Genomic DNA, 25,080 nt, shown 5'->3' with positions numbered 1-25,080 from the left:
CAGCAGATGTTTACGTTTTTGTCATGTGACGGCTTCCAAACATGTTCGTTCCCACGCAATGTGTGACGTGCTCTTTTGTGGTTTTGCTCCTCTCACACCCCCTCAATTCTTATCAGCCCGCACCAGCCTCACATACACCACTGATAGTCAAGAGTGCCAACGTCTCTGTATGTAAAAATGTCACATTAAAGGGGTTTAGAAATTAATATTAACTATGCCACTTCCTACATTGAGGAACTTAATTAGGACACTTGCAGGTTTTTCCCCATTTAGTGTTTGTTTTCTGAAGTTTAACTTGGATGACTTGATCCAGTTTATTGATTTTGAAGCTAAATCAATTTCTGGCTCTTGTAAGTTTAAGAAATGGTGAGATTCAGGAAATACATCCAGAAATGCCCCATTTGTGTATGTGTAAAAGAGAGGGGTCTTGTGGGAAGCCAAGTCATTACGTGTTTATCAGTCAGTGTAAGAGTGAACAGAGAGTGTGACGAGGGAAGATAGTAGTTGGATGACTTGTGGTTGACGGAGGAGAGATAGAAAGAGGAACAGTGTGACGAAATAGAAAGCTTTGCTAGAACACCACTATGTAGGAAGAATCCCACAGCAAACAGCTACAAAAGAAGCCAGAAGAGGAACAGGATGGATGAAAACCCAGCTGTTCATCAGGTGAGGCTTTCAAGATAAACCCAGTTCATCATTTTTGGTCTTGTGCCAGTTTTATTAATAGGACAGTGGTAGTAACAGGAAATGACAGAAGAAGGTGGGATGGGATCAGGAAACACCACCGGCCAGATTCGAACTCAGGTTACCTATATAAGCACCACCAAGAACATTTAACAATGCTGTTTTTGCCTAAATAGTAAATTTCTTAAAAGTTTTCTAGCATGTAATGTATGAGTTGAATGTCCACTAGTCATCAGCACTGTGCCCTTAACCAAGGCACTTTTTAGGTTACTGTAAAAAAGGGAAGTTCACAATGCTGTTCAATTTGTTTCAGTTGTACAGTTTGTTAATTTTGTGCAAAGCTTAGAGTAGCTAAACATTGTTCAGCTGAACTGTGCACATTTATTTTATAGACTTTATGTTTTGTTCCATTCATGCAATAAATGCATGTCCACTGCTGAGCTGAACTAATTTCATGCACAATGCAGACAAAATTTAACAATTTAACAATAATTTATACAATTTAAAATCAATCCGAGCTACAGAAATGTATTGTAATTTTTACAAATAAAGCTTCATATTATGAGAAGGCTACTTTCTACGACCTTTATGTTCTGCAGTCTTGGCAAAAATTAGATTCCTCCAATCTAAAAAACAAGAATCGAAAAAGAACCGAAAACAACAATTCTTGGAATCGAATGCCATCGATTCCAGAACCAGGAATCGGAATCGGACTCGATTCCAAAAATTTCAGAACCGACCAGCCTTAGTGCCATCATCAACTGTACTAAACAAGCTGAGAGAACTTACATTTTAATATTGCTGTAATATTGTTGTCAAGCTCATCTTGTTGCTTGGCCTATTGTTTTGTACATTTTAAGTTTTTCTTTTCTTTAGAAATGTTTAAGGCAATAGCCGATGCCCTCGTGAACATCGATTGCTGTCCTTTCCTTTCGCACTAAATGTCCTGTCAGGTTTCCATCAACCGTGTAAGTGATACCCTTACGGAAATTAACCATGGTTTTATTGTAGTAAAAGTGTAGTAACCATGGTTTGTTGGCATATTGACTACCATTTGTATAACCACAATTTTGCTTCAAATACCACAGTTAAACAATTAGCAAAACCAAGGTTTTTTTTTTTGTTTTGTTTTGGTTTTTTTTGGCTTAATTTGAAGTAAAACCATGGTTCATTTTCATAAGGGTAAAAAAAAGAAGGAAGAAAGACTATACAGAAAAGATGATATCAAATCAAAATGCCATGTGCCTGTGTTTATTGATGAAAAGTTGTATAAATAGGGAAACATATATTTTCTCTCAAAACATGAAAGACATCGAAGCAAATTTCAATATTGTTGTTTATTGAAACATTTGTGTTTCATCATTTTTATTGTACTTTAGTGAACATTCCTTGAACTCGCTGTCATTGTGGTTGGATGTTTGACTGCCAATGTAATTTCAATCCGTCGTAAAGTCTATGAGTTATGCATTTCTGCTTTTCCCACTTGTGCTTTTCAATTGACTTTTCTGTACAAAACGTCCATCTCAATAAAACATAAAGAGTGAGTGAGTCATTTGCTAACCTTATATCCCCACAGGAAATGGTCACAACGCCAGAGGAACAGCCTCGACCAAATCCAGTGGGCTGCAACAAGTACCGCAGGCTCCTATTGGTTGTTATTTCTATCGCTCTCTTCGCAGCTGTGTTAGGTTTGGGGGTCTATTCCCACCTGCAAAAGACTGCAGACCCCTGGACATCAAAATGGAAATCAGGTACACACTTAGGAACTTGGTTTTACTCTGGTACAGTTTTTATATTGGTAATAGTAATCCTAATTTCTCCCTCTTGTTCCAGCTGCTCCTCCTTGCCTTTCTCCCGCCTGTCTTAGAGCATCAGAGCATTTTTCTGTCTCCATGGATCCCTTTTCTCGGCCCTGTGACTACTTCCTGTTTGCATGTGGGACCGAGGGATCTTCCACCAACAAGGGGAGACACAGAGTAAAGGGGCTCTCCAATGAAGACAGTGGAGAACTGGACAAAAAAAGAGAAGTGAGGACAGGAGGACTTGTGAGGATGAGAAAAGAGAGAGATGTTCAAGAAAACAGCGATGGACGGCTAGTCAAATTTCCAGACAGAAAGACTGCTTTACTGAAAACTATCAAGGAAATATTAGGTTAGTGAAATTCCACTGTGTATATTTTGTACATGAAAAAGAACAAATGACATGGTTTCATAGTGTCTTCAGTTTCCATATCTGCTTCTGTCTGTCTATCAATCTATCTTCCTGAGGCTAAACTGGTTTGCTGGTCTTCTAGTCAGTCAGACTGGTCTGTTGGTTGGTTTTAAAGGGGTTTAGGGCACTTTTTTCCTGTCAGGCTGGGACAAAAAAGTTGCATTGTAATGTAAGTAGCGACAGAACTTTTCTTCCAGACTTTGACAAAAATCTGAGTGAAAGAGATTATAGAAAAAGAAAAAAGGGTGGATGGATTTGGTTTTATTTGTTGGATGTTGATTGGATGGAGGAAGATCTGAATGCGAGCTAGCAGCTGATTGCCAGAAAGGGGTAGAGTTTAAGCGGACTAAATGATTGGAGAATTTCGGTATGTCGCCAGAGGGAAATCTGTTATTTCCCTGGAAGATCAATTGATGACATTTTGATTAAAAATTACAATAATGCAATTACAATAATGAAATATAGCTGCAAGCAGTGATTATTGGGGTTCAAGCACTTTAAGGCTTTTAAGCAAATATGAAAAAAGACATCAGGTATTATTTAGCAAGCCTGTAATCACCTAAATCAATGATTTTCAAAATAATGGCCACTCCAGGTAATTTACTATAGAAATAAGGTGATTTTAAATGTTTATGACTTTTATAGCCCCATGTATGGGTATTGGAGGTCACAAAAGTTTTTTAAATAATGTCAAACACCAATGGTCCTAGAGGCAAAGTTGTTGAGAATGTAGAGATCTATCATATGATGTGCAGATATAGTGTTTGTGTGAATAGCCCTTAGTGTTAGCTTACCAAAGGGTAAATTTAAACATTTTTTTTTTTGATAATTATTGACCTAGAGAGTCCAGAGAATTTTACTGCAGTGTTTTTTTCCAGATTGAGCGAAAAACTTGGTTCAGCAGTGGTTCTTAGAGGCAGAGTTGTTCAGAATGAGGACATCGATCGTACGATGGGAAGATCTAGTGTATGCATAAATCTACAAACATTTTCTGCAATTTGAGGTCATTTACCATATGTTTTTGAAGTCTTTTTATTTAGAATCACCTGTCACATGTGCTCACTTAGATTCGTGAAGTTTTGAGTTTTCATTTAGGCTTCATAGGCTATTGGATATATTTGAACAGGCCCTTTTTCTAAACTACCCCATTATAGCTTCCCAAAGGGTAAATTTCAATATCTGTTAGATAATTATTGACCTAGAGAGTCTACAGAATTGTATTGGGAATGTTTTTTTTTTTTTCCAGCAAAAACCGAGGACAAAGGTAGTTTTTTTTTTATATGTATATATTTTTTATCCTCGATCATTTAACAGCAGTGGTTCTTAGAGGCAAAGTTGTTTAGAATGAGGAGGTCTATCATATGTTCTTTTTAAATACGCAGATGTCCTTACAGAAACTTGTGGCACTTTGGACCAAGACTGTGCATACCAATTTTCATGTTGGTTGGACAAATGGTTGCATAGTTATAGCCATTATTATGTTTTTTTCCTATAGCACCACCAACTTGAGCTCTTAGATAAAGTTCTGAGTTTGCCGAAGATATCTCATTCCGTTCAAAAGTTATAGCCATTTTAGTAAAAGCAGCCCTGCACCTTTCGAACGTTTTGGAGTCCTTTTGCAATGGCGAGTTGAAGAATTGTCCTAGAGGTAAAGTTGTTCAGAAAGTGGAGATCTATCACATGATATGAAGATCTAGTGTTTGTGTGAATATATGAACAATTTAAGGTCATTCACCATTGAAATCTTGTGTTTTTGAAGCCTTTTTAACTGTTATAGCGCCTCCATGAAACTTTGCATGCTTGTTAAGAATGATCTGACACATAGTCTCACCGAGTTTTGTAAAGTTTTGAGTTTTCGTTCAAGATTTATAGGCTTTTGGGTATATTATATTAACTAAATAACCCCATTATAGCTACCCAAAGGTCAATTCATTTTCATCAATTTTTTTGATAATAAATGATCTAGAGAGTCCAGAGAATTGTGCAGCAGAGGTTTGACTGAGACTGAGTGGAAAACCTAGGACTGGTTTGCCAAAGTAGACTTTTCAAAAAATCCAAAATACCCGAAAAATTTGCCACACTTACAATGAATCTGTCGCTCCCGATGCGTTTTGTCCAGTGTAAGCCAAGGATTCCAACGATATAAGACATGAGTCTGCGATCTGTGAGCAATTTTGTACTTTTGATCGCTGTAGCAACCCCATCAGGCCAATTGGTGCGAGCCTTGGTAATGTTGTTGGCGTTGTGAGTACTACCATCCCTCCAAGTTTCAAGTCTTTACAACTTCTGGTTTGGTCTGCCTGATCAGTTTTACGTGAAGATTGCAGATCCTTGGCCATTCTAACAATTACAATAGGGTTTCAGCGCTACATGCTTGAACCCCTAAAAATAAAAAAGAAACATGCTTGGATGGCTAATTCACAATAAGATTAATAAGAAGCATTTAAAAAATGCATATAGGATGAATGTCTGGTGCACCAACTTAAGCCAACTACAGACCAGATAAAACCACCAAACCAGCTGTGGTGTGTTTGAGTTATCTTGATCTAGTTTTTTTTGTTGATCTATATATCACTCAATTTATGTATCGGTCTATGTCTTTTGGTCTTTCTCTCTGTCCAAGACGTGACGTTTTTAGACATTTTTAATTATCAGGTGTGACTTTGTCGACAAATTTGTCTTAACAAACTTACTTTTTTAGTTAATACTTGGTTTTGCCTCTGATGAACCACAAACCTATTCAGTAGTCATTATTCAGTAGTCATTTATGGTGATTAATTGTATAAAACAATCTTGAATTGCCTTTGACATTCAATCTGTGTGATCCCTATGTAACCAGAGGCTCCCGAGGAGGGTGTTTCTACCAGTGCAGCAGAACAGAAAGCAAAGAAATACTTCAAGACCTGCATGGATGCAGAATCCCCAAAGAAAGAGGGTTCAAAACCCTTCCTCACATTACTCCGGCAGGTACATACACTCTTTAGGATATAAGAAACTGTAAAAGCACCTGCATTGCATCATGTATTTTGCTCCAGTGTTTCTGATCTTTTGATTCACTCTCTCTCTCTCTGCCTTGGTGTGTGTAGTTAGGTGGCTGGGCAGTATCAAATGGATGGAATCAGACAGATTTTAACACAACCCTCGGCCTGCTGATGGGCCAGTACTCTACATTTCCTTTCTTCAGTGTGTATGTAGGATCAGACCCTGGTGAAGAGGAAATGGGTTCCAGTCAACACTACATACAGGTGATTACTGATGAAGGTAGAATATAAGCAATTAGTAGCTTGATTTACAGTTTTCTCAATACTTATATCAATTTTTCAGAACTGCGTTTTGAAAAAAAGGTGACTTGTATTGAGAAATGGGTCCTAACAATTATAAAATGCTTTGAATACCCAATAAAATAGTTAATGGTTGCAGTTTTCTGTTTTTATGTATTTCATTGATTTGATTACAATTTGATTATGTTTATTTTAAATGGAAGTTTATTTCTGCTACAGAACAAAAAATACAATTTTACAACTGATTTTTTTTTAAGTCAATATCTCACATAAAAAACATGGCCAAAAATATCAGCACCCTTGCAATTCTGTCAGAAAATGCAACACTTCTCTAATGTTTTGGTATTCACATGCTTATTGTTTTGTTTGTCACAAAAAACAGAGAGGAAAAGTCAAACTTGATAAAATTTCACACAGAACTCAAAAATGGATTGGACAAAATTATTGGCACCTTGTCAAAATTGTAAGAAATAATTGCTTTTTAAGCATGTGATGCTCCTGTAATTTGTGTTTAGACAAACCTGTGGCAAGTAACAGGTGTGGGCAAATATAGTAATCACACTTGCAACCAGTTAAAATGGAGAAAAGTTGACTCAACCTTTGTGTTGTGTGTCACACTGAGCATGGAGAAAAGAAGTATAAAGAATTGTCTGTGGATTTGAGAGAAAAAATTGTGGAAAATCATGGACAATCTCAAGGCTACAAGTCCATCTCCAGAGATCTTAATGTTCCTGTGTCAACTGTGTGCAATAAAACACAATCAAGAGGTTTATAGCCCATGGCACTGTAGCTAACCTCCCTGGACATGGACGGAAGAGCAACATTAATGGAAAATTACAACAAAGGATTGTTCGAATGGTGGATAAAAAACCCCGATTAACTTTCAAACAAATTCAAGCTGCTCTGCAGACACAGGGTACAACAGTGTCAGCTCGCACTATCTGTCGCCATCTGAGTGAAATGGGACGCTATGGTAGGAGACCCAGGAGGACACCACTGCATAAAACAGCAAGACTGGATTTTGCCAAAACTTATGTGACAAAACCACAGTGCTTCTGTGAGAACTCACTGTGGACAGATGAGACAAAAGCAGAGCTTTCTGGTAAAGGACATCATGGCACTGTTTAGAGAAAAAGAAAAGATAAAGAACACAGTCCCTACAGTCAAACATGGTGGAGGTTCAAAGATGTTTTGAGGTCGCTTTGCTGCTTCTGGCACTGGATGCCTTGACTGTGTGAACGGTATCATGAAATCTGATGATCACCAAAGAATTTTGGGGCGCAACGTAGTGGCCAGTGTTAGAAAGCTGCGTTTCCACCAGAGGTCATGGGTCTTCAGGCAGGACAATGACCCGAAACACACTTCAAAAAAGGTTACAAACAAAGCGCTGGAGAGTGCTGAAATGGCCAGCAATGAGTCCACATCTGAATCCCATAGAACACCTGTGGAGAGATCTCAAAACAGCAGTTGGGAGAAGACATCCTTCAAATCTGAATGATCTGGAGCAGTTTGCAAAAGAAGAGAGGTCCAAAATTCCAGTAGAGAGGTGTAAGAAACGCATTCATGGTTACAGGAAGTGATTGATTTCAGTTATTTTTTCCAAAGGGGGTGCTACCAAAAATTAAGTTAAGGGTGCCAGTAATTTTGTCCACTGCATTTTTGGGGTTCTGTGTGAAATTGTATCAGATTTGACATTTCTTCTCTGTTTTTTTGTGTTTATTAAAAAAAAATAAACATGTGAGTACCAAAACATTTGCAACTGCAACAATTTTTTGAGAGAAGGGTTGCATTTTCTGACAGAATTGCAATGGCGCCGATATTTTTTGGCCATAATTGTATGTCATTCTGAGTTTATACCTCGCTATTCTGAAGTCTTTTTACTCAGGATTGTGAGAGAAAAAGTCTGAAACGTTAGATAAAAAGTTATTTTTTTCCATGGAGGAGCTAGTTTTGATACCTTTGCATCCTTCAGACATTTTATTGAGCTGTGATTTGTATTACGGCCCTGTATACATGAATCTTCAATATTTTGAGCCTTTTTTTTATTGTTTTTTATACTCTATATGCTGGTTAAAATGTCCATGTACATTTCCTTAGATTGATGAGCCTCATTTCCAATTCCCTATTGACTGGAATAGCAAGACACAGAAATCCAAAGCTAGTACTCAGGTAGGTATTTTCTGTTTGCTTATCATCAGATTTCATACTTGCTCATAATGGGTTCTATGATATTTTGGTAACTTCTCTTTTATTGTCTCTGTTCCTCATTCTCAGTATTTGCGTCCATTCTACATGTCATGTGGTCAGTACTTGGATCTCTTGGGTGTTCCCTCCAGTGAAACCACTCAGCACTGCGGTCTTTACATGTCTCTGTCCACAACTCTGGCTCTGGCCACGGCCCCTCTCCGCTACCGCCTCAGTCAGAATTTACTCTACTACAGAATTACCATCCAAGATCTACAGGTCTGTGTGTAAATCTGATTCCCTCTATGACATATACAAATGGGTCAATTACAAATACAATTGTCCACGATAAAAAAAGACAATCTTTAGTTGAAAACATTTAGAATGCGCCACATCCTTAGAAATTTGACAGAAACCTTTATCCTTTTTCAAAAAAAAAGTTTCAGTTTAATTATATAATATATTACTATTATAGTATGTATTAATATTCTGAATTATGTTTTATCTAATATTTTCAGTTTCCATTGTAATTTGAATTTATGGTTTAATATTTTTTTAATGTGCTGTTGTTATTTTAAGGCTTGTATGGCTTGAATTATTTTTTATGGCTTTTAATTTTTATTTTAGTTTATTAACAATAACAACATTAGAACACACGATTTTGTGGGTCGCACCACTTGAATTTAGTGGACTATTTCAAATATTTATAAATAGTGAAGTTTTGATATAATATTTTTTCAAAGAAATAAATGTTTAAGTTTTTATTTAAGAATTCCATTCTTTTAATTGATTGACTGATTGATTTATTGATTAACTGATTGATTGATTGATTGATTATTTTTAACATATATTTTAATACAGTTATAGATCTGGACAAAAAAAAAAGATAATTTACACAAATAATGTACAGTATCTGAAATGTAGGGCCCTATGAAATCAGATTTTTTTTCCCCCAAATTCTTTTTTATTTTTTTACAAATTCCATTTTTTCTGTTTTAATTTTCTTCTATTTATTATTTTTTTTTTCTACACACTGATGGTTAAATAAAACATATATATATGAATTAAGTTAAGTTTAACCATTTTTATTTTTCCCAAATGTTTTATTTTTTTCTCAAATTCAGTTTTATTTTTACCTAATTTCTGTGTTTTCCAATAATTTTCTGGATTCCATTTTAATGGTTTCATTACATTTTAATAATCAAATGCATCTCTAATGAATTGATTTTATTTAACAATTAATTAATTATTATTATTATTATTATTATTATTAATATATTTTTTCAGAAATACTGTGTTGTGCATATATATATATATATATATATATATATATATATGGTAAATATTTCTTAAAAATAATGTTTTAATAATTTTGTTAGTAGTAGTCGTAGTACTATCATTACATTAAATAATATATTTCTGTCATAGTTTCTTTAAGTTAAACTTGATATGATACTATCATCATATATGATATGATGGTAGTTTTCTCAAAAAAAAAAAAAAAACTATAAAATGCTCATGGAGGGACTCTCAGAGCATGTCTAGAGATCATGTTTATGTGTTCATGTACTCTCATATATTGATGCAGAAAAGGCTAAAATCACTTCGAGCATCACAAGCGCTTCAGTGTGTGTGTAGTAAACAAAACCACAAGTTTGCACCAGGCAGAACATGCTGGATTCATATTTAAATAGTATTTTTGTGGCTTAATATTCACAGATACTAGTCTATAACGTGTTTTGATTTAAATATACTGACCTACTTTTGATTTATTCATAAAAATTTGGCAAATTCCATGACATTCATGACATACAGTAAATTCCATTTTTATGACTGGATTCCGTGATTCTGCTGCATTTACCGTATCGCGGAAATCATAGGGCCCTAGAAATGTATGCTAATGGAATTATTTTTATTGTTTCTCACAGACTCTGGCTCCAGCCATTGATTGGCTTGCCTGCCTACAAGCCACATTTCAGCCTCTTCCTATCAGCCAATCAGATCTTGTTTTAGTCCACAATCTCCCGTACATTACCCACATGTCCGAGACAATCAGTAAATGGCAAGTCCAGCATGAGGTGATGGGCACGTAAGTCACTTTTTGTCATATTATCTAAAGAAAATGTGATAGATCTTGATTATTAACACCTATGTTTGTTTCTCCCTAAATATCTGCAGCGGTCCACTTCATACATACATGATCTTTAGTCTTTTGCACACACTCATTCCTGCACTGGACTCGAGGTTCTATCAAACATTGAGAAACTTTTCCATTGCGACTGGAGATACACAGGAGGTGGGTCTGCATTGAGTAAATTATCCATAATGCCTATTTGTGTAAATTGAAGCAGTGCATATTGAATTATACAGTATATTTTACTCATGTCTTTTGACTTTAGGAGATACCACGTTGGTTGCGATGTGTACAGCAGACGGAGAGAGGGTTTGACACCTTACTCAGTCATGCAATTAGAGAAAGGCATGCACAGAAAGAGGTACATTTTGGTTGGACCTCATGAAGAATTAAAAGGTGCATGAACATGAATTTCATACAGTAATAACACAAGACATGTGACTGATTTGATTGATTTTGTCTCTCTGCCAGGCTGAGGAGTTGATTGATGATGTTTATTCATCCCTCAAGAAGAAACTAACAGAATTGAACTGGAGAGATAACAGATCGTCAGGTTTTATTTTGAATAAGGTATGTTTTGAATCATACACACAACTATTTCCACTTGAAACTGTGTATGGATTTTGTTCTGATAATCTTGTATATTTTTCAGACAAAATCTCTTAATCCAAGACTCTCCACTAAAACAAATAACCTCAGTCATACAGAACTCAACCATCTTTATGCAGAGGTAAATAAAAAAAAAAATGAAATTCATTTAATGAATGATGTCAGTGTCGTGAATGAAACATTTTCATTAATTAATTTGTTTCTTTATTGGCTGTGTTTTTCTCTGTCTCTGCACTAGGTGGTTTTGAGTGAGGAGGATTTTTTCTCCAACTACCTGCAGATGCTGCTGCTGGAACAGAAGAGCAGGAGCCGACTGCTCTCACACGGCACACAGACTGATGGGTCAGTGCTTTCACATGTGCAATGGCTTATAGGGTTTTTGCGAGTTTATATCTCGCAATTACAACTTTATATCTCACAATTCAAACTTTATAACTTGCAATTGTGCGTTAATTCCATAGTAAGCGTTTATATACTTTATAGCTCACAATTGTGAGTTTTTATCTTGCAATTCCGACTTTATAACTTGCAATTGTGCATATATTCCATAGCGAGTGTTTATATACTTGATAACTCACAATTGTGCAATTTTATCTTGCAATTCTGATTTTATAACTCACAATTGTGTTTATATCTCACAATTCCTACTTTAAAACTTGCAATTGTGAGTTTTTATCTCGCAATTGTGACTTTATAACTTGCAGTTGTGAGTTTATATCTCGCAATTCGGACTTTATAACTCGCAATTGTGTTTTTATCTCGCAATTCCGACTTTATAACTTGCAATTGTGCGTTTATTCCATAGTGAGCATTTATGTACTTTGTAACTTGTAATTGTGAGTCTTTCTCGCAATTCCGACTTTATAACTCACAATTTTGAGTTTTTTATCTTGCAATTTCAATTTCATAACTCGCAATTGTGTTTATATCTCACAATTCCTACTTTAGAACTCACAATTGTGAGTTTTTATCTCGCAGTTTTGACTTTATAACTTGCAGTTGTGAGTTTATATCTCGCAATTCCGACTATATAACTATATATATAACTGTTTATATCTTGCAATTTTGACTTTATAACTCACAACTGTTTATATCTCGCGATTCTGACTTTATAACTCACAATTGTTTATATCTTACAATTTCGACTTTATAACTTGCAACTGTGCGTTTATTCCATAGTGAGCATTTATATACTTGATAACTCACAATTGTGAGTTTTTATCTTGAAATTCTGACTTTGTAACTCGAAATTGTGTTTATAGCTCGCAATTGTACGTTTTTATCTCGCAACTGTGAGTTTTTATCTTGCAATTCTGACCTTATATCTTGCAATTGTGTTTTTATTCCATAGTGAGCATTTATATATGCTAAATTTAATTTTTTGGTAAGCCTTTTTTCTTTTGGGTTATCACTTTTCTGATAATAAAGTTGCATACATGGATGACTAGTTCACAATAAGATCAATAACATGAATTTGGAAAATAAATAGGGTGAAATTACATTTAATGCCAACTTGAAGTCATCATCCATTTTACATTTCTGTCTTCCCTCACCTCTAGTTTGTCCATCACTCCATCCATCTCTGGTAACGACATCATCATCCCTGTTGGAATGTTTGTGTCGCCCTTCTTCCATTCCTCATATCCCAGGTATCTAGTGACAACATAAAGCAGAATATTGTCAGTGGAAACACTATTACATTCCAGCATATATTTTGCACCACGTTTAGTAAAATAGTGGTGTTTTGTAATGATACTGCGATTGAATTCTAATGAACAACATCTGATATTTTGACAGTTTTTATGCCTCATTTTTTGAATACACTCTTCTACTATGTGCTGAAGATGTAAGATGCTTAAATAGGCATGTATGAAAAAATGTTTACATCAATATTCTATAGGGCACTGAATTATGGCACATTGGGATCTCTAATTGCGAAAGATCTTCTCCACCTTCTGCTGCCTGAGAGTAAGTCAGAATCAACCTCAATCTGAATCTGCATGTCTGAGTGTTTGAGTTGTTTTTTTAATCACCTTCTATGTTTCTTATCACCAGTCTACACACAGGCCAACAATCCAGAGTCAGAGAGCATGTGCATTTGGTCTCATTATCTGAGTGTGACCAAGGGTCCAGGACGGGTCAGCACACCCTCTCTTTCCCCTTCTAAACAGCAGGAGGTTTGGGTGCAGTACTCTGCTCTACAAGTCGCACTGGATGTAAGTTACTTACTCTTGTCTATGGTAGGGGTCGACCGATATATGTTTGTCAGGGCCGATACTGATTATTACAGATCAAGTAGACCGATAACTGATATTCTGAACCAATATATATGTCTGTTGTAAAATTAATGTTAAAATTAAGAATAACAAGGGCTCTGGCAACTTTCCTTAAATGCTTTTAAATTACTTTATTGGCAAAACGGTTTTGAAAATGACTGATACCGATAAAAATGCTTAATATCATTGCCGATAATCGGCCAAGGTTGCGTTTCCCAAAAGCATCGTTAGCCAACTATGGTCGCAAGTTCCGTCGTTACCAACATAGTTCAACAATTCGGTGTTTCCCGAAACCATAGTTCAAACGAACAGTCGCAAACAGCGCCACAAACTTACACGGTTGGAACTACAGCTCTTGACCTGTGGGTAGAAGCATAGTTTCTTGTTAGTAAGCATATGGGCTCAGTAAATTATGCTCTTGGGCACAATAAGCAAGCTAACATGCAGTACAGTCTATATCTTTCACTCACATATAAATGCATTTTAATCTATGTATTTTTAAGCTTGCTCTGCAAGCGACGTTTTTGAATAGTGCATGCGCATAAATGCCTACAGGAACCCCGGAGTATGACATAAGAGGGAGCCCGCGATGAATCAAACATCAAATAAAGCGAAATGACAATGAAACAGTCATGACTAGCTAGTTCGTTTCCAAAACAGTGCATCGTACTATAGAGGTTAATCAGCGAGTTACGTCGTTGTATGGGAAACGCACCCCTGGTTGACCCCTAGTCCAGGGGCTTTCAGTCTTTCGATTTACACTTTTCTTTCCATCTAAACTTTTTAACAACCCCCAAAAACATTTTCTTAACACAGTTTGAAATCCCCTGCTTAATCTACAACAGTACTCTTCATTGTTATTTACACTCTTAAAAATTAAGGTGCTTCATGATGCCATAGAAGAACCTTTTCTGTCTAAATGGTTCCATGAAGAACCTTTAACATCTGAAGAACCTTTCTGTCTCACAAAAGGTTCTTTGTTCAGATTATAAAAAGGTAAGAAATAGATGGTTCTTTAAGAACCTTTGACTAAATGGTTCTTTGTGGAACCAAAAATGGTTCTTCTATGGCATCGCTGTGAAGAACCTTTTAAAGCACCTTTATTTTTAAGAGTGTACCCAACATTTATCTATTTCAACATTTTATGTTCTATACTTGTTTCTTTACAGGCTTATAAGATGAGTTTCATGAGGTATCCAGCAGACTCATCTTTATCAGGCCTCTCTTATATTCACCTGTTCCTCTCCTCCTTTACTAAGGTAAAGAAAACATGCAAAAGAGAAATACATAAGGACTCAAGCATGTATGCTAATCAAAATGCTCAAATGTTACAGGTAACGTGTGACGCTGACTCCTACCATGAGTTCATGCCCTTTGAACCTTCCTTCCTGGTGACAGTCCTGTGTTCGAACTCAGGCTTCTGCCCCAAACCGCTGACCTGTGTGAATAAATCTCAGAGTTATCCTCGTGAGATGTGCCAGAGCCGAATGCTGCATTGAATCTGGGAGGAACTATTTTCCGCTGAGACCTTTTGGAGTTGGTTTGGGACTGTTGAACCATTGGAGCTGCTCACTGTTTAGTAAAAAAGGAGGAGGTCATTCCAGAGATCATAAAGCTTATTATATTCACTTGTTAAGTAATGGGTTTAGAAATGTCACATATACGTATTTTAAGTAATACTATCACATTTGAGAAATCATGTACAGTATGATGAACAGTTAAATCCTGCTTGGTGGATATGTTCTCTCTTACAGCACTTTGAAAATTTACCATGCTTTTACTATAGTATTGAATTTGGAAGGAGGAGATCTCAAGGGAGGAAATACCACACATTTATTTACAATAGCCATAGCAGTATTTTTTTTTCCTACTTTTTTTTACAAAGTTACACTGGTTTACATGTGGTTCCTATAAATACCACAGTTAAACTGGTTACTATACAAGATTTATGGTAAATTTTACCAAGGAAGGAGAGCATTTCACAGAGTAAAACTGATTCCAGTTGTAATTCATTAATGATGGATAATTGTGATTTTAATTTCTCTATTGTAAATACAGTTTGAGGTCTGAAGTCTGAATGTATCATAAATGTCACTCTTATTTTTGAAATGTATTATATTTGGATGAAACATAAAAAAGTATTTTTTGCATGTGTGCTTTCTGGTCTGTAGTCGTGAAACTTCACACACACACACACACACGCATATACAGGGGTTGGACAATGAAACTGAAACACTGGCCAATATAGTGTTGGAGGTTTCATGGCTATATTTATGCAGCCTGGTGGCCAGTCTTTACTGATCGCACATTCCACCAATAAGAGCAGAGTGTGAAGGTTGACTATGTGCACCCAATAGCTCAAACATTGTACCCTGAAGGTGGTGCCGTGTATTAGGATGATAATGCACCAATACACACAGCAAGACTGGTGACAAGAGTGATTTGATGAACATGAAAGTAAAGTTAAACATCTCCCATGGCCTGCACAGTCACCAGATCTGAATATTATTGAGCCACTTTGGGGTGTTTTGGAGGAGCGAGTCAGGAAATGTTTTCATACACCAACATCACATAGTGACCTGGCCACTGTTCTGCGAAAGGAATGGCTCAAAATCCTTCTGGCTACTGTGCAGGACTTGTATTTGTCATTCCCAAGATGAAATAATGCTGTATTGGCTGCAAAAGGAGGCCAAACGGCATACTAATTGTGGTCTAAACCCAGGTGTTTCAGTTTCACTGTCCAACCCCTGTATATATATATATATATATATATATATATATATATATAAAACATATTATTTAATGTTTTATTGCAAAACATTAATCAGGCCGAAATTCAGTAATTAACTACATGAAATTAAATAATATATAAATAATAAATAATAAAATATATTATCATAATCTCAAAAGCAAAAAAAAAAAAAATAAATAAATAAATAAATAAAAAATAAAAAGATTACATAAACAGCAAAATACATATATTGAATAAATAATTAATTTTGACTCAGAAATATTCTAATAATTTAGAAATGTCTTTCTCATGATAATTATTTCAGTTTCTAAGAGAAAACTGTGACCCTGGACCACAAACCAGTCATAAGTCACATGGGTGTATTGCAGTGGCGGCTACTGGTCTGTCAAATAGGGGAAGCTCATTTTCGGCCTACATCATAAAATTGTCTATTTATTTATTCACAAGAATGTGCCTTATTGTCATAAGTAAGTCACAATGCAAACAATCGTAAAAAAAAAGCTTTAGTTTTATTATGCAAAATATGATGTATTTTTTCTTTTAGTCAGATGCTACTATAGAGTATAAATATTTTGCAATTTAAATAGAGTTATTATGGAGATTTATTTATTTATTTATTTATAAAGTATTTTAATAGAAATATAAGGTTTCATTATGTTATGTTAAAATTTTTCAAGATTACTATATATATATATATATATATATATATATATTAATTTATAGTCATCCTCCATGTTAATATTTAATGTAGTAATCTATATATATATATTGATTACTACATTAAATATTAACATGAATGAATGAATGAACGATCTAAAAAAAATATTAAACTCTGTAAAAGTGAAACAAGGAATGTGGTGTATAATTGTGTGAAATGTATGATGAAAATCAAGCAATTTCGCCAAGCAAATATAAAGAAATAGGTTGCAGCAGTTTTTATTTCGACTGAACTTGAGAAATCCGCGATGGGACTGAGCGCGAATAGCTTCAGCGATTCCTTATAGTACAAAATCGCTGTCAGTCAAAAGGAGATGCAATCTTTCGACAGACCCTCCAATCATCACGCAGAAGCTCGGAGTCCAGGCCAGCCCACTCCTCATTTGCTCCTCATTCACCCCCAGAGACGCTGAGCGTCCGTGGGCGGGACATAATCGCAGCGTTTATCCAATGACCGTCTAGTTTCAAAGCACTGAAAAAAAACGTTCAAAGCAGCCGCATTGAAGTCAATGGACGCTGGGCTTCAACGGGGAAATGCACTGTGACGCTACGGGAATGTATGAGAAGAAAATCAAGTCAGCCGACCTGCTATATCTAACTGATTCTGAACGAACTCGTCTTTGAGATGAACGTTTTCTAACGCATTTTTAGTCAATAAAATGTTAATACAATAGTACATAATTTGACCATTAATTTTGTGACATTATAGGGGAAGCTGAGCTTCCCTTGCAGTCTTAAAGAAATCGCCACTGGTGTATTGGTAGCAATAGCCTAAAATACATTATCAATACAAAATTATCGATTTTTCTTTTATGCTAAAAATCATCAGGATATTAAGATCATGTTCCATGAAGACATTTTTGTAAATGTCCTACCATAAATATATAAAAACTTAATGTTTAATTAGTAATATGTATTGCTACGAATTGCTAAGGATGCAATGCTAACTTTAAAGGCGATGTACCCTCAGATTCCAGATTTTCAAATAGTTGTATCTCGGCCAAATATTGTCCTATCCCTATCCTAAGCTTTCAAAGGAAAGCTTTTTTATTCAGCTTTTAGATGATGTAAAAATCTCAATTAAAGAAAAAAAAATGTGTGTATATAAATTATAAATTATTGTTTTCATAATAACATTTCACGTATTTCAGAACCAAACATTCTACACTCTAATTACGTGAAACAATAACGGCTCAATTCAACACCAGAAAACACATATTCCACAATACAACGTCAAAAAAGTATTTCAGATAAGACCGTATTGCCGTCATCAGCGAGCGCCATTCTGAACAAGCGTGTTGTTGTGACGCACATTTGAAGCGTCGTAGTTGTGTGTCAACATGGCTGCACATGCTGGAAACAAGCGTGGTCTGGAGCATTTAGATGAATATGAACCAAAACTGGCAAAACATCAAAAAAGTAAAAGCTTGCATGATCTTATGGCAGAAAAGCGTCTTGTTGTTGTTTTAGAAGGAGCGACGCTGGAAACAGTAAAGGTAAGGAACAGCTAAGCTATTTAGTGGTTCACTTGATAATAAACGTGGAACACAAAACTAATATATATATATATATATATATATATATATATATATATACACATACTCAAATTTGCACATAACATACCTGTACATAAAAAATTGTCTATTTTGTATATTGTTTTTGTACATTATTTTGTCTGTTTGTATTATTCTTTTTATTACCTGTGTCTTGTCTTGTCACTGTCATTCTGTTGCACTGTGGAGCTTCTGTCAGTAAAACAAAGTCCTGGTATGTGTAAACATACCTGGCAAAAAAGCTCATTCTGATTCTTGGAGATTGAAATTGATTTGTGTGTTATTCACTTTGCCACTAGCGTTAACAATAATATTTCTACTAACCATATGCCTCAGGATATAAATGTAAACGTGTCTCTGTACAGGTTGGAAAGGCATTTGAGTTGTTGAACTGTGATCAACATAAAGGTATGATCATAAAAAGCGGAAGAGACCCTGGAACGATTCGCCCTGATATCACACATCAGGTAAAGCTTTTTAACTTTTACCAGTCATCTGGGTTAAAGGGTTAATGTTAGTTCACACAAAAATGAAATTCTGTCATTAGTTACTCACCCACTTGTTATTCCAAAACCCGTAGGATCTTTGTTTATGTCCAGAACACAAGTTAAAATATTTTTGATGAGATCCGAGAGTATTCTGACCCTGCGTAGACAGCAACGCAACTGACACATTCAAGGCCTAGAAAGGTTGTTAAAATAGTCCATGTGACATCTGTGGATTAACCGTAATGTTTTGAAGCTACAAGAATACTAAAACGCCAGCTTGTGCATCAGCAACACCACATGTATGTGTCATGGTTCTCTCGTGAATGTGTGCTGAAGACTGACATGGAAGAGAATAAATTGTTGAATTAAGTCGTTGTTACCGTTGAACCATTGCTGTCACATGGACTATTTTAACAATGTCTTTACGACCTTTCTGGGCCTTGAGCGTGGTAGTTGTGTTGCTGTCTATGCAGGGTCAGAAAGCTCTTGGCCAGCTAAAATCATGTGGTTTTAGTTTTTAAAACTCTGAGATTTTTTTTGTCCCACATCTGTCCTCTGAATATCCTGTCTGCTTGCCCACAGTGCCTGTTGATGTTACTGGACAGTCCTTTGAACAGAGCTGGACTGCTTCAAGTGTACATTCACACAGCGAGGAATGTTTTGATCGAGATCAACCCACAGACAAGAATTCCTCGCACTTTTGCACGATTTTGTGGACTAATGGGTAAATTCCCTGCGTTTGCACATTGAGTGTAATCAACAGTCAATTTTGCAATGCAAAAAATGCTGTAGTATCTCAGATTCAGAGTACGTTTATCTTACTACTATTTGTCATCCTATAGTCCAGCTCCTGCACAAGATGAGTGTGAGAGCAGCAGATGGTCCTCACCGTTTGTTAAGGCTGATTAAAAATCCAGTGTCAGACCACCTGCCAGCTGGATGCCCTCGATATTCCACATCGTTCAAAGCAGGAGATGCTGTGTGTCCCAGAACAATTGTCCCTAAAGATGGACCTGCCACTGTTGTCATCGGAGCATTTGCACATGGAGCAGTGAGTCTGTTTTTACTTCACGTCATAGCCAAATGAAATGTTTTCTCATTTCATAAACGCAAATCGTCATCGCTTTTGAAGTAAATCACTGATCTGTTTCTCCATCTTGCCGTAGGTGAATGTCGATTACACAGAGAAGACGCTGTCCATTAGTAACTATCCTCTGTCTGCAGCTCTAACCTGTGCCAAGATGTGTTCAGCGTTTGAGGAGGTCTGGGGAGTGTTATGACATAATCAAACTGTTATGAACTGTCATGTTTCTGCCGGATTGAGGAACAGAGCTTTGTATTGCGTTGTGTGTGTGTATACGGTCCATTCCTTTGAGCAAAAATTGTGTTAGATGACATCGCAAAAGAGGGTAATATTTCATCTATTGTAACACAATTTTAACTCTCACTGAAACAAACATATATACCCTTTCAAGTGTGGGGTACTACACCTCAATTTCACTTTCATATAGGTTCATACATTTAATAATAAACCCATATTTGCATTTAAAACTACTTCTGATATGTGAAACAACATTTTCTACAATAAACAACAGCATGCAAGAGCATGCCACTTTATCAGCAGATTTTTTTTCCAGAAGCATTTTTCCATGTTTAAGCCATAAACAAAATCAGCCTGCTATATGGTGAATCAGAACATTACATTACTATTAAGGAAAACAAATAATTAATTAAAAATCAGACAAAATGACAAATGTTACAAGACTGTACTTAACAGGAATTCAGCTGTTAAAGATAGTTCTTTAAAAACTAAATTGAAGTGATGCAAACTGATGCAAAAGCATTAACAACCCTAAGTTCACAACAGGTCTGTCATAAGGTTTATAAGTAATCAGGGATAGATCAGGGATTGACTTTTTCACTCACCAGCCAATCTGGTTACTAAATATTTAAGTTACCGGCCATTCATAACTCCTACTAGCTAAAAAAACAAAACAATAAATGAACAGCTTGAGTCTGTCTACACTGGACATGACAAAGCGACCACTGCAGATCATTTTATCTTAGTAGGGGTGTGTGATATTGACAAAAAAAATCTCTATCTAATATTTTCGGGAATTTTATCAATAAAGATAATTAGACGATATTTTGCTGAGTGTGTTATTGTGCTGATATCTTAAGGACTACCGTGGACAGCTAACTCCTTAAGTTTTTGATATTCTTCATATTCTGTGTGGTCAGTTCACAGCAGTGATAAAAATGAGTCTTTTCCAATAAGTTTAAATTGATTTTTACCTTTTATGGGCATTTTTACCTTTATAAAGCCATTTTTTTGTAAAAGTGTGCATTATATTTTGAGTCAAATTCTTACATTTAATCAGTCAATTATAATAATAATACATCTAGGCTGTTACTAAACAAATTAAATTAGTATAAAAAATGATACTGAGAGGGACATGGAATGCTTTAACTTGCAGTTACAAATGCATAAATAATGTTTTGATAAATTTGGAATTACTAATGAAAAGATACTTTAAATGTAAAATTAACTGCCAGTAAGTGGCATCAAGTCACTGGTAACTGAGTCACTGCGATTGAACCGAATCATTTAAACAGTTGATTCACTCAGGAACGAAACACTGTCAGGTTGCTCAGAGAAACAAAACGGTCTAAAATGTAAGTCTCTTGATATCAACTTAATTGTTTAGTGAACTGTTGTCTAAAATCAATATCACATTTGTAACCATGCTGATTTTTTAAGAAAAAAACGTTACTAATCTAATCTCTATGCTGGCTGTATTCACGACGCAGTAGTGGTTGAATACCATTTATTTGTTAATATCTGACTGCTGAATGCTACCAGTATATAGGACTTTCATCTATTGTATCGCTTTCTAGTGTGGGTAAACGTAACACTGCAGATCTTGTCATCATAATGTTGTTTCTTTATAAAAATGAGCCTAAAGTATTAATGTTTTAAGTACAGAAATGACTACATAAAAACTGTATGTTCAGTCGAATGTAAAACTGTATTCTCCTATCTCCATATATGATCATGGAGCTCAACTAGAGTGACCATCAGCTTCTTGTTTACCACTCTAACCAAAGCCCTTCTCCATCAATTGCTCAGTTTGGCCAGGAGGCCAGATCTAGGAAGAGTCCTAGTTGTTCCAAGCTTCTTCCATTATGGATTATGGAGGCTACATGCTTCTGTGAACCTTCAGTGCAGCAGAATGTTTTTCTAAACCCTTCGCCAGATGTGTGGCTTGATGCAAGCCTGTTTCTGAGCTCTACAGGCACTTTTTTTTTGACCTCAGGGCTTCGTTTTTGCTCTGATATGCATTTTCAGCTGTTAGACCGTTTTTGAGAGGTGTGTACATTTCCAGATTGTACTCATTCAAATGAATTTGCCACAGGTTAACTCAAAGTGTAGTAACATCTACAAGCAATACGAATGCTAAATTAAGCTAAATTTTAACTGTCCCATATAAGGGTATGAATAGTTATGCAATGGAATCATTGAAGTTTTTTTACTTTTAATAAATTTGCAAAAATGGTAAAAACTAGTTTTTTGCTTTGCTTTTATGGTGCATGGAGTGCAGACTGATGTGGAAAAAAAGTAATTTAAAGCAGTTCAACATAAGAGCAACATAAAACGTGAAAAAAAAAATGAATGAAATGAAAAAAGTGCCACTGTATTTTGCAAGCCACTGTATGTAATTTTTTTGACTGTAAAGCATAAAAATGCCATAACATGTTTGCCGAAATTGCAGAAGTTTTCTTAAAAATAATGCTACAACCAGTTATTTCAACTTTGAAATGTGTGTTCCGTATGGAAGCCCGTTTCTGCCACTGAATAAAAAATAAAAAAGGTAATTGCGACTTTTTAATCTCACAATTCAGATTTTTCTCACAAATGCGAGTTTACATCTTGCAGTTCTGACTTGTTTTTTCAGAATTGTTAAATATAAACTCGCATTTGCCAGTTATAAAGTCATATGAACTCACAATTGAGAGAAATAAAGTCAGAATTGTGAGATATAAACAGAATTGCAAGTTTATATCTTACAATTGCAACTTTTAAAATTTATCTTATATCAAGTTTATATCTTGCAATTCGGAGATCACAAGTCTTTTTTCCCTCTCAAAATGGGACTTTATAACTTTTAATAAGAAAAAAAGAATTGTGAGATACATACGTGTAACTGTGAGATTGTAAGTCAGAATTCCAAGATACAAACTTGCAATTGCAAGAAAAATTTTAACTTTATAATTCTGACTTTATAACTCGCAGTTGTGAGTTTATATCTCACAATTCTGAGAAAAAAAAATCTGAATTGCAAGTTTGTATCACACAAGATGGCAAAATGCAAGATAATAAGGTGGATTATCTTTTTTTTATTCAGTGGCGGAAACAGGCTTTCATATAGTTCCGTGTCAGAATGCCTGTTTTTCTTTTGATCTGTGTGATTCTGACCACTGCCAGTTTAGCCAACAATATTTCGACACTACAGATTGCCAGTTGGCAGCGTATTTCAGCCATGGATACCAACAAACAAACAGTGCCAGAAATGGCAGATTTTACCTGACCTGAAAAGCTTCAGCATCCATTTGAAAAGCAATGTGACCAGAGACATATTAAAATGCAAATAAATCAACTCATCAACATACATTTTAAGGCCGGTCATCTTCTAATGTCAGTTGCGCTTGTTCCTGTTGCGCATCCTCAATCTTGCAACCCACATGAGCGTCGAGTCTGAGGAGGAGGTTTGAATTTTAACTGCAGTACAATCGCTAGCTGCCAATATTACATACTGTCAATATAACATTAATATGACAAATCAGTCTCCCTTTTCTCAGCTGGTTTTATTCAGCATTACTCTAGAGTGTTATTTTAAAATTCTTTTAAATTTCTCTTCACTTTTTCAGATGTTCTGGTTTATCACAGTTGTCTTATGGTTGTACTGTAGCTTTAATATTCTCCATTCTCAATATGAATCAAGACGGCTTCAAAAACAGTTCACAGTTTGGGTGTTCAGACTCTCTGCACCCTTTAGCTTCCTTTATCATCAAATGTGCTTTTAGATATTACTTTAGAGTTTTTCTTTTACCCTATCCTGTCTATGCTTGATGCTGGTTTCCCCTGCTGGGTTTGTTTTCTTTTCTGTTTTGTCTTGTTCTTTCACCACACTTGACAACTTTACTAACAGGTCTCAAGCTTTCTTGGTTTTTGCAGAGTTCATTTGAACAGTTGCGTTCCTGCTGCAGGTCTTGGCAAGATGGGACGCATTTGTGATATTTCAATTATATTTTCAATTATACAGTGAGCTGAAATCTAATATAATATAAAAGTAATGGAAATGTCTATATTTACTTTTCCCTAGTTATTAAATTTTTTTATTCCGGTGATTTGAGTTTAACTTGAATGATTCAGTAGCGAACCACTCCTAATTTTAATAACTTTTAACATAACTTAGAGAGATAGAGAGATAGATAGAGAGATAGATAGAGAGATAGAGAGATAGATAGAGAGACAGATAGAGAGACAGATAGAAAGATAGAGAGATAGAGATAGATAGAGATAGAGAGATAGATAGATAGAGAGATAGAGATAGATAGATAGAGAGAGAGCTAGAGAGATAGAGATAGAGAGACAGATAGATAGAGAGATAGAGATAGATAAAGAGACAGATAGATAGATAGAGATAGAGAGATAGAAAGATAGAGAGATAGATAGAGAGATAGATAGATAGATAGAGAGATAGACAGATAGAGATAGATGATAGAGACCGATAGATAGAGAGATAGATAGATAGAGAGAGAGATAGATAGACAGAGAGAGAGAGAGAGAGATAGATAGATAGAAAGATAGAGAGATAGATAGAAAGATAGAGAGATAGATAGATAGAAAGATATAGAGATAGATAGAGAGATAGAGATAGATAGAGACAGACAGATAGATAGAGAGACAGAGAGATAGATAGAGAGAGAAAGAGAGATAGATAGACAGAGAGACAGATATATAGATGGATAGACAGATATATAGATGGATAGATAGAAAGATAGATAGATAGAGAGAGAGAGAGATAGACAGACAGACAGACAGATAGAGAGATAGAGATAGATAGATAGAGAGAGAGATAGACAGACAGACAGACAGATAGAGAGATAGAGATAGATAGATAGAGAGA

The 25,080-nt window shown here is 35.5% G+C and overlaps 2 protein-coding genes across 2 annotated transcripts; both read left to right on the top strand.

Moving 5' to 3' along the window:
• The first annotated feature begins 487 nt into the window (after window positions 1–487).
• On the top strand, window positions 488–15,529 carry kel (Kell metallo-endopeptidase (Kell blood group)). Its single transcript, XM_051131590.1, has 18 exons — window positions 488–666; window positions 2,261–2,435; window positions 2,518–2,835; window positions 5,735–5,862; window positions 5,982–6,140; window positions 8,274–8,345; window positions 8,451–8,639; window positions 10,289–10,449; window positions 10,539–10,656; window positions 10,760–10,855; window positions 10,966–11,064; window positions 11,147–11,224; window positions 11,342–11,445; window positions 12,663–12,752; window positions 13,004–13,071; window positions 13,159–13,319; window positions 14,549–14,638; window positions 14,714–15,529. The coding sequence occupies exons 1-18, from the start codon at window positions 640–642 to the stop codon at window positions 14,876–14,878; spliced, it is 2,298 nt and encodes a 765-aa protein (XP_050987547.1). The 5' UTR covers window positions 488–639; the 3' UTR covers window positions 14,879–15,529.
• A 2,595-nt stretch (window positions 15,530–18,124) lies between these two features.
• On the top strand, window positions 18,125–22,756 carry emg1 (EMG1 N1-specific pseudouridine methyltransferase). Its single transcript, XM_051132506.1, has 5 exons — window positions 18,125–18,344; window positions 18,767–18,868; window positions 19,472–19,613; window positions 19,732–19,940; window positions 20,056–22,756. Exons 1-5 carry the CDS (start codon window positions 18,189–18,191, stop codon window positions 20,167–20,169), a joined length of 723 nt encoding a protein of 240 aa, XP_050988463.1. The 5' UTR covers window positions 18,125–18,188; the 3' UTR covers window positions 20,170–22,756.
• The last annotated feature ends 2,324 nt before the right edge of the window (window positions 22,757–25,080 follow it).

The sequence above is a fragment of the Labeo rohita genome, chromosome 16, assembly GCF_022985175.1.
Source record: "Labeo rohita strain BAU-BD-2019 chromosome 16, IGBB_LRoh.1.0, whole genome shotgun sequence".
NCBI classification, from domain to species: domain Eukaryota; kingdom Metazoa; phylum Chordata; class Actinopteri; order Cypriniformes; family Cyprinidae; genus Labeo; species Labeo rohita.
Note: the sequence above shows the minus strand (reverse complement) of the source record. Positions and strands in the feature narration are given on the sequence as shown.

Coding starts and splice junctions, on each gene's coding strand:
- kel (XM_051131590.1), top strand. CDS start 640: ATGGATGAAAACCCAGCTGTTCATCAG. Junction 6,141..8,273: donor CCAGTCAACACTACATACAG/GTGATTACTGAT, acceptor ACATTTCCTTAG/ATTGATGAGCCTCATTTCCA. Junction 11,446..12,662: donor CACGGCACACAGACTGATGG/GTCAGTGCTTTC, acceptor CCTCACCTCTAG/TTTGTCCATCACTCCATCCA.
- emg1 (XM_051132506.1), top strand. CDS start 18,189: ATGGCTGCACATGCTGGAAACAAGCGTGGTCTGGAGCATTTAGATGAA. Junction 18,345..18,766: donor CGACGCTGGAAACAGTAAAG/GTAAGGAACAGC, acceptor GTCTCTGTACAG/GTTGGAAAGGCATTTGAGTT. Junction 19,614..19,731: donor ACGATTTTGTGGACTAATGG/GTAAATTCCCTG, acceptor GTCATCCTATAG/TCCAGCTCCTGCACAAGATG.